Source organism: Tauraco erythrolophus, chromosome 1 (genome assembly GCF_009769465.1).
Source record: "Tauraco erythrolophus isolate bTauEry1 chromosome 1, bTauEry1.pri, whole genome shotgun sequence".
Taxonomy (NCBI): Eukaryota; Metazoa; Chordata; class Aves; order Musophagiformes; family Musophagidae; genus Tauraco; species Tauraco erythrolophus.
Window position 1 is genome coordinate 40,378,109 of NC_141465.1, and position 15,729 is coordinate 40,393,837.

General features: G+C 36.0%; 1 protein-coding gene across 3 annotated transcripts in view; it reads left to right on the forward strand.

Moving 5' to 3' along the window:
- Positions 1 to 15,729, forward strand: part of RPGR (retinitis pigmentosa GTPase regulator) — a 41,828-nt gene that overhangs the window by 22,032 nt on the left and 4,067 nt on the right. For 2 of the 3 annotated variants that reach the window (XM_086608596.1, XM_086608614.1), the window contains exons 7-12: positions 1,176 to 1,334; positions 9,668 to 9,823; positions 10,396 to 10,520; positions 11,635 to 11,817; positions 12,770 to 12,935; positions 14,268 to 14,374. In XM_086608596.1, the coding sequence (XP_086464722.1) occupies positions 1,176 to 1,334; positions 9,668 to 9,823; positions 10,396 to 10,520; positions 11,635 to 11,817; positions 12,770 to 12,935; positions 14,268 to 14,374 (896 nt within the window). Of the gene's footprint in view, positions 1 to 1,175; positions 1,335 to 9,667; positions 9,824 to 10,395; positions 10,521 to 11,634; positions 11,818 to 12,769; positions 12,941 to 14,267; positions 14,375 to 15,729 lie in introns of all 3 variants that reach the window. The other variant, XM_086608606.1, reaches the window with a different exon arrangement.

Genomic DNA, 15,729 nt, shown 5'->3' on the forward strand with positions numbered 1-15,729 from the left:
GGATTATAAACTAAACTTTTTTTTACATAATAATGTATAATGATTTTTTTTTGTAAGTAATTACAAATTCCGATTGTGGGCCACAATTTGCTGTGAGGACACTCCTCCACAGATAATCTTTTGAGGAGTGGAGAACACTCAGCCATTAACTTGAAGCTTTCCTGGCAGTAAGAAAATATTTTCTACCTAAACTTCACTCTGACCTATTAGAATAGTTGGGGGCCCTTTAGCACAGAAAATCAGGAAAGTAGAAAAATAGTAAAAAAAAAAGATGTAATGTAGATAAATGTAAAATGTAGTTAAATGTAAAAAAAGTAGATAAATGTAGAAAAATTGTAGATATAGCAATGGAAAGTGCATTTTACATGTTCCATTTTTAGCTATGATAGAAGGATATACAGAATGCTGTCTTGAATGATAATTCAGACTTACATAGCAGTGAAAAAGCAAAGGAAGTGGTTGGAAAAGATAAAGCAAAAGAAACTTGAAAGTAAAATGAATTACTCAAATTTGGGATTGAACAGGTTTTGAACTTAAAAGTCTGGGTGAATGAGAAGGGTCTTGTATGATTATGTAAAAGATCAGAAAGAAGTTACAGGAAGAGATCTGTAAAGACCTCTCAGTATTTTTTAAAACTTAATTCTGGTGAAGTTACTGCTATGGAAGCACTGTTATATTCCTGTTGTTAGATATATAGCTCTCTCCTTGCTGTCCAGGCCACACACAGTTTCATGTTATTTACTCTGCTTTTTTCATTTTTCTATATCTTACAAGAAGAAAGTGTGGATTTTCCATCAAAACTCCATGCAAAATGATTTTCTGTTTTAATTGAGATTCTTACAAGCAACTGCAGTTTACATAAATACTGATTACAGAGGGAATTACAACCTCTCAGAAGCAGGATGTATTTGGTTTTTGTTTTCCCTTGGCTAGATTCCTTGCAGGCTAAATTTTGCAGTTCTGGTCTTGGAGAGGGGCTAAAATTTAGCTCCATCTCGTCCCATTAAAGCAAACTGCTTTGCACAGCTGTTTGGTCTTTGTACAAATATGTTTAATTATCCTGTGCTGTTCATATACTTTTCTTTCTTACTGATTTGTGTCTGCAGCAGTCTTGATAACCCAGTCTTCCTTCTGAGTGCATGCTGGAAATCCTGCTCTGTTCTGTATTTTCACAGGAGATGGTGAGCTCTATACTTTTGGAGAACCTGAGAATGGGAAACTGGGATTATTGCCTGAACAGCTGAAGAACAATAGAGTCCCACAGCCTGTACTGGGAATTATGGAAAAGGTTAATAAGGTTGCTTGTGGTGGAGAACACACAGTGGTGCTGACAGGTATGCAGTCTAACTGGCTTTCTTTACAGCCCTGTAACTTAATCTGTAAATTCAATTTGCTTCATAGAATTTACAGCCCGTTGAAATGTAAGGTGCTGTGCTGATCCTGACTGGAAGAGCGTTGTACATCAAGGAGATAGATATCCACTGAACAGTTAACCTAAGTGCAGGATTGTGCTGTGCTGTGCTGTGCAGCACGTATCTCCTTGCTGCAGGATAAACTTTGCCAGCTACTTGTAACAGGAGCTTACAGGCGGCTCCTAATTGGTACCAGTGGTTACATCACATGCGTGTCCTTGCCTTTATCTAAAACCTCAGCAGCAAGTTGCCACGTGAATATCCTTTTTACTTGACAGTATAAATGTTGAATAGAGTTGTTTTGCTTGTAAGAAAATCCTGTAAGAGCTCAAATGACCAAATGTGGCAACCTTCCATGGATGGGATCTGCATAGCATGCTGAACATGGCTGGTGGTCTGTTCAATTCCATACAGCTCAGGATTCCCAGCATCTTAAGGGACGTAAGATTATTGATACTATCTTCTTTTTCTTTATAGTTTCTTTATATGTTAGCTCCAATAAATAGCATTTTAAGAGATACTTTACAGAATCTGAGTGCCCTTCTCACTGGGGTTGTAACGAGCCAGTGCCTCCTAGCGCAACACAGATGATCGATGTTTGTTTCCTCTGAGGAGCTTGAAAGTGGTGTTGGTGTGTGTGTGGGGGGGATATTTTAGAGGAAAGCTTTAGTTCTGTAGTAAATTTAAATGACCCTGAATATTTAGGAAGGTATTTAGGAAGTCACTTTTTAAGTAACTGTCTGTTAATCATGATGAAGATGCACAATCTACTGAATGCCTACATGGATTAAATATCCAAATATCACAGAATTTGCCTATGACTTTAAGCAGAATCTTTTACATGCATATAAAACTAGTAGAGATACAGACGTTCAACATACCATACAAGTTATAAAAATCATCAGATACAACTGTTATATATTAGTTCACAGGATTGAATGTATAGTAATTGGAAGATGAAGTATGGTGTCTGTTATTGTACTATTAAATGGTAAATTAGCTTTTCAAAGAGATATATGCAAAGCATTGCTAGCTATTTATATCCACAAGTTCTATCCTGAACTATAGTAGTATAGAAGCAGGAAAGGGAAGTTTGACTTTTCCCACAGATGATTTAAAAAATACCAGCTTTGGCTTGTAATGAATTTCACAGCTGTATAATATGCCTGAATTAATCTCCTACCAAAATGCAAAAGCTATAAAAACAAGTAGGATGTATAGATATCAGTCCTTAAATCTGTGTTTTGAAAATACTAAAGTCATCTCTTGTCAAGTCTGGTGGAGTGCCTTCAAGGTTATGTAACCAAAATTTCTAAAATGTAAATTGAAAATGTAAATAAGGTAGATTATAAGTAATATGATGTGGTGGTGTACTGCATGCCACTATAGGGAGTAGAGGTGGAAGTGATGTGCTGGTAAAGGTTATGTGTATTGATGAGTCAAGCTGCAAAATTCTGGCTAGGTTAAAACTTCTTTGGGAAAACTATGAAGAGGAAATAACGGTGGCCAATCCAGGAAATAATGCAAACATTTGTCTACATTTCAATGCCTTTGTCTCTCTTCTTCCACCAACATACAGTCTTACTCTGGCAGTATTCTATGTCATAAAGTAAATTTATTTACATGAAATCAGATTATCATTATTGGGAAAAAAATTACCATAAATTTGGGGCCAGCAAATGTATAAATCATAACATTATTTTATAGGTTATAAGGTGAAGTTCTGCAGAAAGAATTTGATTATCATTATTGATTGTTTTTTTAACCATAAATCTGAAGACAACCAATAGATATTTTGCTTTAGTGGTATTTCATGTGATAAAATTTTGTTATAACAAATGACTGTTACAGAAATTTAGTAGGAAGATGTAGACCTGGATGACATCATCATTATAGTGAAATCTATACAAGAGCTAGAACAAAGAGGCAAAATATAAATGCCAAGAAAACAAATACAGTGAAGAAAACACTGTAGTAAATTGTTGTCTTAGTATGTAAAATTTACTTGCCTGTGGAAATAGATTTTGTAGTAGAAGGCAAAAAAGACATTCAGTGCTGGCTTAGCTGGCAGTTGATGATCAAATTGTTGAGTGCCAGAAGATCCATTTGAGTCAAGAGAAGAGGAATACAATATTCTCCAACAAAAGACATTTTCCCGAAGAATAAGAGCTGTTGTGATACGAGTGAAAGGTCAAACAGATGTTTTTAAATGGGATTCAGCTATTATTGCTTAGGCTACAGCTAAGAATTTCTGCCTAAGACACACTGAATGAAAAAGTAGAGGATAATGGAAATACTGACTCAAGTGAAAGATACTTTGTCAGGAGTGTTGACACAGGAAATTTTTCTGACTCCAAACAAAATTTGGAGAATAAATTGGAAAAAGAGATCGATTTGGACACTGCAATCATTTAAAAAGTGAGTGTAGCATACACACATTACAGGCTTTGCACCAGAAACTTAACTTGAAATTAGTACTGAGGTGTATATTGCATCTTGAGATGAAGTGATGTGACCACAAATTGAGAATTCTGATGAGGGATGCATCTTTAAAGAGGAGCAGAATAATTAATGCCTCTTTTAAGCTTATTTTCCTAAATTAAGAAGGTAGTAAAATTTTGAAGAAATTCTGAATTTCATGTGTCATCTTCTGTGAAAATGCGTGCTTCTTGGCTTTTGTAACACAACATATACTGATGTGGTGTTCATTTTTTTAGATCTTTACAGTTTTTCAGGGTGTGTCATTTCAGTCTTAAAAAATAAAAAGTGAGTGTGTGACTGTTGTATATTCCCCTGTTTCGTCTATCTCATTTAACATAGGAATAGGATCGGAGAAAATGTCATATGGAGAAACTGTTGCACATCTTGGCCTGTTTCTTGTCATCAGTTCTACTTAGGGTTTACCAAATTAGAAGAATACGTAATCCAGTTATCTTACTGAGTACAAGGAGAGCTTCTTCCTGACTTTCATAATTAGACTATTCCAAAGGACTTCATTTGATTTCTTTTTAATGACTGTCTTATCTATTCTATTGGCAATTTGGTATGGTAAGAACTACTGTTATCTGGGTAATTAAATCAAACCACTGTTTAGAATCTCTCCAGCAAGTATCGAAGTAAATGGTAGAAAGTATATATTAAAATAATTTTTTTTTCTCTGAAACTCCAAAATGGGAAACTCAATTTTTTTTTTCCCCCGGAGAACAAAGAAGTAAACTGTTGAGAGGAATGATTTAAAGATACGAGGTTTTATAAACGTTGAATATGGCATTGGAAACCATCTTCTTCACAAGTCTTATTGCTACTTCTGCCTTTAATATTTGCAGTTGGTCTAGAGTATAAATAGAAATGCAGTTAAAAATTCTATCATGCAAAAACTTTCTCTTACTGTAGCAGCACAGACCTGTTCATTTCATGATAGTCTATCATCCAGTTCAAGAACATCATGTTCTCATCACAGATGACTTCTCTCAGAGACTAAAAAAAAATGCATCCACTACCCACAATGCTTGCAAATGCTTCCCACTGAAAATGAAAGCTGTTGTTATCGTCACTTGCAAAAGAAATATGAGAGCAGCAATCCAAATTTGCGTACTATTTCAATGAAGCTTTTAAAAATGTAGAATCACAATAACTTGTGAATCTAGAAATGGGAGAAGAAACAGATGATTGGAAGTGGCCTTAATATCTTCCATTTTTTAAGATGATGACAGGTCCTCTGGGAATAATCCTCTCTATAAAAGGATATATTTACCTCTTTTTATTTTCCGAAGGGAGGGAAAGCAAAGATATATCTTCAAAGGAAAAAGTGAAGCAGTCCTTCGAGAATAGATCATTTGACATAACAATACAGCACATTAGTGTGTTAGTATGTAAAATGTTGGATTTTTTGTCTTCTGTCTCAAGGTCTTTTTAAAAGAAAAGAAAGTCAAGATACCCTTTTGACAGAGAATGAAAAGAATGAAAAAGCTCTACCTTTTCATGACAGAAATGACTGTTCAAACCGTATAGGATTGTTTTTGCTGAAATCCCCGAATCTGATTGCTAGCTCTTGTAAAACTGAGTATTGTGTTAACAGCTGGTTTTTACAGTAACATTTTTCAGGATAACCTGTTTAAAAATAAAGCTAAAGTAAAAGTGAATAGCCCATTAGCATAATAGTAGTAGTAATAATAATAATTATAATCATAATAATAATTATGTTTAAGGGAAATGAATCTATGTGGAGAGATATAAGGATATAAGCATACTTGTGTGCTTCTGTTTTTCTTCCATGGATTTTTGTCTGTAGACTTAAATATAGAATCATAGAATCATAGAATGGTTAGGGCTGGAAGGGACCTTCAAAGGTCATCTAGTCCAACCCCCCTGCAAGGAACAGGGATATCTCCAACTAGATCAGGTTGCTCAGGGCCTTGTCCAACCTGGCCTTGAACGTCTCCAGGGATGGAGCATCCACCACCTCTCTGGGCAACCTGTTCCAGTGTTCTACAACTCTCATGGTAAAAAATTTTTTCCTAATATCCAATCTGAGTCTACCTCCCTCTATTTTAAAACCATTACCCCTTGTCCTGTCACAGCTGGCCCTCTTGAATAGCCTCTCCCCATCTTTCCTGTAGGCCCCCTTGAGGTACTGGAAGACCGCTATAAGGTCACCCCGGAGCCTCCTCTTCTCCAGGCTGAACAGCCCCAACTCTTTCAGCCTGTCCTCATAGGAAAGGTGCTCCAGCCCTCTTATCATCTTCGTGGCCCTCCTCTGGACCCTCTCCAACTGGTCCATGTCCTTCTTATGTTGGGGGCTCCAGAACTGGACGCAATACTCCAGGTGAGGTCTCACGAGGGCAGAGTAGAGGGGAAGAATCACCTCCCTCGACCTGCTGGCCACGCTCCTCTTGATGCAGCCCAGGACGCGGTTGGCCTTCTGGGCCGCAAGAGCACATTGCCGGCTCATATTGAGCTTCTCGTCCACCAAAGGACGAGATTCCTTGCTTCCATGTAGCAAGGAATGCATGGATCTTTAAAACATTCTTGGAGCTCACTCAGTTCTTTCAGCAAATAGTATGTGTTAAAAAAATTCTGAAGGCTATATAGATTTTTGTCTAGGACTATTTTATTTATAGTGACAATGGTCATGGAGACTAAACAGCTGTTATGTACTCCAGAAGATTCCTGCAAAAGTGGAAGATACACGTTTACAGGGAAATATCCCTGTTCTTCCGAAAAAAGAAAACGTAGGAAGTAAAGGAGAAGCAGTCCCAGCACTCAAGTGCTGGAGGTCACCTGGAACAATGAAGCCATTGGCTTCTGTGCGAGCTCTGAAACCATTTGTCTTCATCCTTCAGGGGCCCTTCTCATGGGCTGCTGCTGTGGAGGCAGCAGTTCCTCCCTCGAGGCCAAGACAGGACTTGTGCTCAGTTTCTTCTGGGTCCTATTAATACGGCTGAGCCTTCCTTGTGATTCACTGACGCGCTGGAGGCAGTGCTGCGTCCCTCCTGCCGCTGTGGCCATATGTCCTTCGTCTCCCCTTGTACCGCTCTGGTGCTGCCTTGACCATTCCACAGGAAACTATATCAGTAAAACCCCCCGAAGCCTGGCTTACTGAGCTGAGCTGGCTCACCACGTAGCCAGGTGGACAGCAGAGACAGTGCAAGTGGGGACTGAACAGAGAGAATGGAGGAGCGAGATCTGCCCTTTTGCTGGCAGTACGTTTCATTTGTCTCATCCAGCCGTATCCTTGCTGGGACTGAGGACAGTAATAAGGTGACGGTGGGGCTGTATCTGCGTTTGGATTTGTGCTGTCAGCAAATTCATTTGCAAATTCAAGCTCAGAATGATGAAATTCACCTCTTGTCATTTTATCACGAGGTCTATGGGGTTGCTTTGCCAGAGAGTTCTCTTTCCATGTATTTATAAAGGCAAATTGGAGGAAATACCTCATTTCTGCTAAATGAGATTATTACTGTGGTTTGGCCTCACTTCTGCACCAGAGCAATGAATCATTTAAGAAAGGTGCGAGGTTTTTGTCTTCCTATGCCTTGATAATTGACTAATAAGCAAATTTTAGGAGGAGCAAAATTTAGGTGCCCCTGGTCTATAGGGGCAGTAGAAAAAATAATTCTTCTTATAAAGGCTCTCTGACCTGGTTTTGGATTGGCCCGTTCCCCTCATTGTCACTAGAAATTGGGAAGAGAAAATTTCCTGTGGTTTTAAAGTCATGAATTGAGAACATCTCCCTCTAAACACAAATGCCTTTAGAGGTCTAACTTGTTTTATGAAAAAGGCATTGCATGTTTCAAGTTAGGAATAAAGATAATAAGAAAAAACTCCAACTTCACTCAAAATAATTATGCTAATCAGATCAATCCATGAAGTTTGAAAGTGACAAGATCTGCCTATTTCCAAAGAAATATTAAGACAAATGCAGTGCTTTTAAACAGTTTATGGACTAAGCCATTTACTAAACGAGAAAGCCATTTACTAAAATGAAGATGAGACTTTGGTTCATTTAGAAAAAGCTCCTGTCTTTCAGGAGTAGTTTCCTGATTCTTATGCAGAAAGTCTATATATTACAGAATATTCCGTACAACTTGCATTATTTGGATCCTGAGGTGGTGTTGCTTTCTTGCACTGAAATTTCCAGCAGAGGGAGCTTTACTATTACAGTTAGTGAAAAAAAAAAAAAACAGCTTTACTGAATATTTTTCAGTTACAACCTGAAAAAGTGTGAGCCCATTGGGATTTTTTTTTATGATATGAATTCATGATATCATAATATGGAACAATTTAAAAGGGGCAGAAAGGGCAAACCATTTCCTAGAAAGAACTTTTCCATACGTAGTGTTACAGTATTTCATTGTGGTTCCTTTGAAATCAGAAAGTTCAATGTAAGTTGGTAAGTGTACTATGGTAGCAATGTGGAATCTGGTCTGTTCTCTGCTTTCTCTTTCGCTGATAGTAGTGATGGATTAGCTTGAGGGAATGGTAGCATAATTTGGTTTTAATACTACTCCAGTTTGTGGCTGCTCTGAGAATTTGGTCACATAGTATAAACTACTTTTGTGGCACTGAAACTTACTTTGCTGTTCTGGTGACTGTTTTTTTCTTGACACAAAGAAGTGCTCAAAAAGCAAAGACCCTCCATTGATTGTCGTTCCACGCATTCAGCTGTGGATACCCATTCCACTCTTGCATTTGAAGGTGATAAGATTTTTGACCTGACGGCATCTGTGCAGCAGGAGCAGGCATGCTCTGCACCATGTTCCTGACAATGATGTAATGATTTATTGCTCCCAAGTCTCAGTCGTTTTTGCTTGACATTGAAATTTTTTTGTCCTTCTCAAATCTTTCACAGATTTTCATCAAAATTTTTCAAGTTTTAATTAGTACTTCTCTAGCTTTTCCTTTGTTGCCTACATGTAGAACAAAAAGGGGCAGGGAATAAAATTCCAGGAAAATGTCTCCTTTTCCCAAAAAACTTGATCTTTGAATTTCCCTTTTCAAGTGTGATCTCATCAAGATTCCCAAGCTTAATAGTCTTCCCCTGTTGTGATGGAGTGCCAGGGATGAACACACCAAGAATCTTTATTGCTTTGGAGAAGCTCTCTTTCTTTTTCCTGGCACAGACAATCTATTAAATGGACAAAGTGTAAATGGGGAAAGATGATTATTCTGTCACAAGATAATGCAATTATAGTGTTCTCTGTATTTAATGCAGGGCTGATTTGGTAGCCGAACAGAATACTGAAATCTATTCTGTTATCGTTCCAGTCTCTTCTCGCAGACAAATTAGTACTGGTTTAAAGAGGTGCACTCTATTAAATTTAAAGTCATACAGTGTACATGCAGATAACTAGAAATTAAGATGAGACTGTTCTACTTGAAAATGCACATATATGTAAACACGGTGGTCTCAAATTAATGACAGTATGTAAACTCCCATAAATTTTTTGTTAGCTGATGTTTTGTGTACATGTGATCAGTGGATTATTTTGCAGTTGTGCTAAAAAATATATTGCGTATTGAACCATTCAGAATTCTTTTCTGTATGTATTTTAGTGCTTCATTGCCTGTTTTTTTATTTTTTTTTTATTTTGTTCTTATTTGATAAATTTAATTGATTAGTTGGTACATTTTTTAATTGATGAAACATTGCTTTTTTGATGTTGATGTCATTTGACTTTCACTTGGCTAACAGAAAGCAGGTTATAATTTATATATCAGCATATTCGTTGTTAACTTTGCCTGTACATTTTCAGACACAGATGTATATACTTTTGGACTTGGACAATATGGGCAGCTGGGACATGGTACTTTTATTTTTGAAACTTCAGTACCAAAGTCTGTGAAACACTTGAGGAAGCATAAAATATGTAACATTACATGTGGGGAAAATCATACTGCTGTAATTGCAGGTATGTAAGTGAAAAATTCTGAAATGCACTTCCAGTGACTCTATTATACTGTAAAAGCTTTATTTATAAAAGGAGCAGTTAGAAGAAGACGTATGGAGACTTACTAGTTCTAAAGGTTAAGTGAGCCAGTAAGAAAGCCGGATTTGATATTAGGAATTTTGATTCACAGCCATGACATTTATAGTCCTGTACATGGTATCTTGTGGGCAATTATAACCTCATAATCATGCCTTGCTAACAAGTATTCTTGTTAAGAAGCCTTTGTTTTGCTATGCAATTTCAATCTTAGTGTTTTGTTGTTGGTTCAGTTTTTTTCCCCCAAAATTGTCTAGACTAACTCTAATCTCTGACAGTACTTTGTCTGAAAATATATATATTTTTGGATCATATTCATCTGTTGAGTATCTGAAAATAATCGTTCAGGATTTGCTTTTGGAAGAGAAGTATTCCTTACTCGCATGGCCTGTTACTTTGTTTGTAATGATTTTGATGATTTTGTCCTGGTTTTGTACTGAATCTCTGCTATTAATAACATCCTGTTTTTTGTTTTTTTTTTTCTTCTCTATATACAGAGAATGGCCTCATGTTTACTTTTGGAGATGGACGACACGGCAAGTTAGGACTTGGAGAAGAGAATTTTACAAATCAGTTTGATCCCACTCTGTGTTATAATTTCTTGAGGTTCACAGTCCTTTTGGTAAAACTTTTTGTTCATGTTTCTCAGACATCAAAATGTTTATATTTTTATGAAACACATTATTAATGAGAGTTGAAATCTCCTTATAGTAATTTTTTTTTCTACAACACGTAATTACTAGACAACACAAACTGAAAGAAAAAGGAAATTATATTTCACACGTCATTTAGTTTAGAATGTACTTGGCTTGGACTACACACGTAGACTGTTTTTTAGACTTTTACTCAGTAGTGTTGTGCTATAGTGTTTTGTTCTATAGATTTAGTAGTAGCCTATAAAATTAAATATTTGTTGCTCTTAGATTGTTTGCAGTAGAGAGGAAACTAATATCTGTTGTGGAAATGGTTCACCAGAGTGACATCTTTTTAATTTTAACAATTATTTGTACAGTGGAATGTGTATTAAATCTGAAGAAAATTTGAGGAGTTGCTTTTTGGAATGCAAACGGGATGAGAAAGGAGAAATACTCTTTTCTTTTAAGAGCATTGTTTTAATCTATTTCCTGAGCTGTTTAAGAAACAAATATCACAGAATTGCCAGCATCAGAAGTGCAAACATGACTCAGGATTGAGCAATATTTGGGACTCACTTCTGTTTGTTTACTGGACTTAAACTCTAAGGAAGTTTTGTCAGAAGTGGTAAGGGATTTAAACTTTTTAGGAAGTGAAACCTCTGATCTTTATATAACTATACTTTGTCTATTGGAAGGTGTAGGACTTTGCTTTACATTTTGTGGATTTTGTGATAAAATATCTAGGTTTGTGTCACTGAGGTTATCGGTATTGCCAGCGTTTGACTTTCATCAAAATAATTAGCTCCAATCTTTTCAAAATCAGTAGAAATACCTTTACTTTCTTCTGTCTCGATAATTTGATAGATCTTGTGTTCTGTTCAATACAAATATGTCATATTTAAGTAAGAAGAAATTAATCTAAATCACTAGTCATTAGTAATTGTAGTCATATACTTTTATCTTGCTAACATCATTAGGAGCTGAATTTGAAGCAATTCAACATCTCTTACTTTTATTATGTTTTTCTTAGAATCTAAATCCCTAGAGATCCTTGTATTGATACTTGCAAATGAAATAAGCAGATCTTTTTTGGCACTGTAGGTTGCTTGTGGTGGTTGTCACATGCTAGTTTTCGCTGCTCCAAGATCTGAAGGATCTGAAGAAATACTCTTGGAAGATTTATGTGAGAGCCGTTTGACTGCTACTATCTCTAAAACGAGTGGAGACTCACTACTAACAAACACCTTACAACTAACATCAGCACGAATACGACGTCGAGAGAGGGTAAATTCTGAGCTGTTTAGAGTTGCCATACTTGTTGTAGGAAACAAAATAACTTTTTAAAGTAAAATCACAGCATATACCCAGCAGATAAATATATCTCCTTAAAATATGTGTTTAATTTTAGTGTATAAAAAGAAGAATGTATGTGTACCCTGGTCTCAAAATGGGTGCACATAAAAGGTAGATATTGATCAGATTTTATTTATTTCTTTCTATGAAAAAGACTCAAATTGGCTTTGTATTTTTTTTACTCTAAAATGTAAAGCCTGTTCCTTTGCATTTTAAAAAATATTTTAGAAATATTAACAAAAATAAATAAAATCTGACTCTTTTTGGTGTTCTCTTTGAGTCCTTGAATAGATTAAACAAATTTATAGTTTATAAAATATCAAAGGGGAAAGTTTCACAATCAGCTTAAAATGATCCTAAGATCCTGTAGCTACAGGATTTTCTCCTGTAGCTCCACCTCTCCTTTCTCTCCACTACACATTCCATGTGATTTCTTTAGCAGCACAATGAGTTGAATTATTTTACTTACCTCTCTGAAAACTAGCTCTACCACAAAACCCCATTTATTTTCTAAAAATATATTAATGCTGTGGATTAAGTAACTTAGAGTTATTTGAGAAACTAGTACTTTAAGTAAAAATCAAAATTCTTTTTATCCTTTGTCTATATTTTAAGATTGCTTGAGATTATTGTGTAGAAATGACCTAAAATATCTCACTGTATCTCTCCACTTTTTATAAATATGAATATTCATAGATTTATATTTAAATATTTTATAAATAAAATATTAAAGAAATGTTGTTTATGCTTTGCGTACAAAGTTACAACACTGCATCATCAACTAAACGAAAATACCGCTGTTAGGTGTGAGAGGTTGCTTACATTTATTCTTTTATTCTTCTACTCTTATTCTCAATAATTATTTTATTTTAATCTTCTAAAGGAAAAGTCACCAGAACAGTTTATTCGAATGGCACAAACTCTGCCTCCACTGGGAGAAAGCTTCTTAAAATCTTCATTGCCTGTGACTAGCAACACTAGCCCACTCTGTTTTTCTGCAACAAGTCTTCCTAAAGCTCAACCTATGAAGCATAAAGACCATGAAAAAGGTGAAGTTTCCTCACATCTTGTTGCTGTTTTCTTAGGATTATCTAGTTTGGCTTTCATCATTCATAAACAAACACTTAGTTTGGACATGAAAGGAGATTTAAGTTCAGTCTTACCTCAAGAGGGTCTGGCAAAATACAGACATGAAAATTGAGGAATGTGTACAAGAAATTGCCTCTCACTTCGTTCATGTTTGGAAAATGTGCCTAAAGAATTAGAGGAGGGTTCAGTGAAAGAAAAACAACTTCTGAATTGTACCTGAGGTTCCTCAAGCCTGTAGAAATATGACTTCACAAAAATATTGTAATATTAGTAACCACATTCTTCATGTTCACAAAAAAACCCCCAAGAATTACAGAAAAAAAATTTTTAGGGATAGTCATAAAGACAAAGGAAGGCCTACCTTGGATAAGAAAAGAGGTCTACTAGTTCTTATAGGAGCTTGCTTCTTCACTTGGAAATGCAGAAGTACTCTTCACTCTATGTTATCTAAGTTAATAAGGATTTGCAATATTCTAGCTAATGTAAAAGCCTGGATAACAATGATACTGATACAGTGCTGGACTTCTGCACAGATTCTCTAGAGCAGTTCTGGACTTCATCTGGGTTCTTGGGCATGCGTGGTTTTCTGGGAAAAGCAATGCTGAAGAGTGCAGAACACAGTGATTCTATATAAAAGTCAGCTCAGATTTATTGGACGGTCAAATCCAATTTGAAAGTAATTAATTCAGTTAGAATTAAAGTAACTGTTTGTAAAGCTGCCAGCACGTCCATTGACATTTCTGGTTCCAGGAAAGCCGTGCAATGAAATTTGAAATGCCTTTATTGTTTTCTGAGGCCTAAAACCTCAGTTTTGTGCCATATGAAACTGGTCATATACCTGATGAACTCGAGATGAACCTGAAAATTATGTAGGTACGTTTTTATGATGCTACATTGGAGTTAAATTCACTGTCACTCCATCCATTACACAGATAATGTGCAATGTAGCTAATATATAACTGCAGCTAATTTAGACTAACTTGTACACTAGTATTAAAGAAGCTTTGTCTCATGTAGTAGCTATTCTTTGAAAGCCTGCAAAAATGGTCAAAGATTTACAGTGCATTGAGGCCAGATTGCTGAGCTACCTCTAATGTTAATACTGACAAAAAGGAGGTGGAAGTGTTTTTGCTGTGTCTTAGGCTGGGGAATGAGTAATCTCAAGACTTCAGTCCTGTGTCAGTAAAATAGAGATGATCTCTATTTTCTCTATTTTACAAGAGTGGGGGTTCTGTTTCTATATATTGCTGCTTCTTATGGTATTTGTTTACTTCCCCTATTTTGCCTTAAAGAAAAGACTCATCAAAAAGATAAACCTGGTGAAGGTCCTGCAGAAGAAGATTCAGATAGTGAAAATAATGACAGAAACCTTGGAGATACAACTGACATCCTAAATATGGTAATATATTCCACTAATGAATCTGTGATTCAATCGGTTTTACGCAGGGCCAGAACAAAGCAGCTAAATAATGTTTCAAATTCTAGTACAGAACTCCTGGCTATCCCAAAACTTCATATGTGGCATCAAGAAGTACTGACATACTGTTAAATGAGCATGCATTTCATATCGTCGTTATCTGATGATAAAATTTGTTTTCGTTTTCCAAGTAATGTTGTAGTATGAGATTGAAGCAGTCCAAGTAGTACAGCCCCTCCCAAAGCTTCAGCTCTGGATATCAGAAAGAAAAGGAGAAGGACATTGGGTACCACATGGTGATTTCTATCTCTGACCATCCTCATCTTGATGATTTCCAAGAGAGAGAACTGCACAGGAAATGAAGCAGAGAGCTGTCTTTTCCTGTTCCTAGAAAAGCGTTTTTGGTACAGATGGATCATATTAGAGGGAAGACCAAAATGCAGACATTTTGATTATTTGGTGATCCCCAAGCATGTTCCTGCGTATTTCTTTTATTTAAAAAATACGTTCACCTTATGACTTGTGCACCTTTCCAAAACATTTTGTTCTGTTGGCAAATAGGGCATGTCCTGACCTTAACACAGTGCGCTGGATAGAGTATTGTATTTTATCTTTTTTTGAACTTCAACAGTATGGAAACAAATGAGCAACTCACTGTGGACTCAGCTCAGGATACATTGTCGGTTATGCTGGAGGGATTGCAGATGTTACAGGAATTATTACTTGTTTGTACTTAACAGTACTTAGTAATTTAAAAATCTGTTTGTGCATACCATTTATTTAACAGTTATAAAACTTAATTTACAAGAAAATATTGTTTTCAGATATGATGCACAATGTGACCTTCATTAATTTACTGAGGCATTATTTATAACATCTTGCACAGTTTTTGTGTTAGACTTCCTTCTCCTTTTTGTTATTGTAGCCATTGCAAATCAATTTTAAAACATATATCAGAATGAAACAGTAACTTTGAAAAAAGTCTGTCAGGCAAACTTGTCAAAGTACAAAGAAAAATGATTACTCTTCTTGAATCTGAATGAAAATAATCTTACAGCATAGTTGTTTCAATTTTTCTAAACTGTGGTAACATACATCGTATTGACAAGTGTGACAAGAAGAGGAAAAAGCTTTAATATCTTATTGATGATACAAATTCGTGGGTGTCAGAAAGCAGAACTGTCCGTGCTCACTGTGGTGAAAAAGAATGTGGTGGTTAAACCATAAGCAGTTAACAAACAGTAGCAGAAAACGTGATCTTGTCATTTGGAGTATATGGGAAGGGATGACCCAAATCTCACTGTACTAGCCCACCTAGTAGTATTCTGCATTGCCTT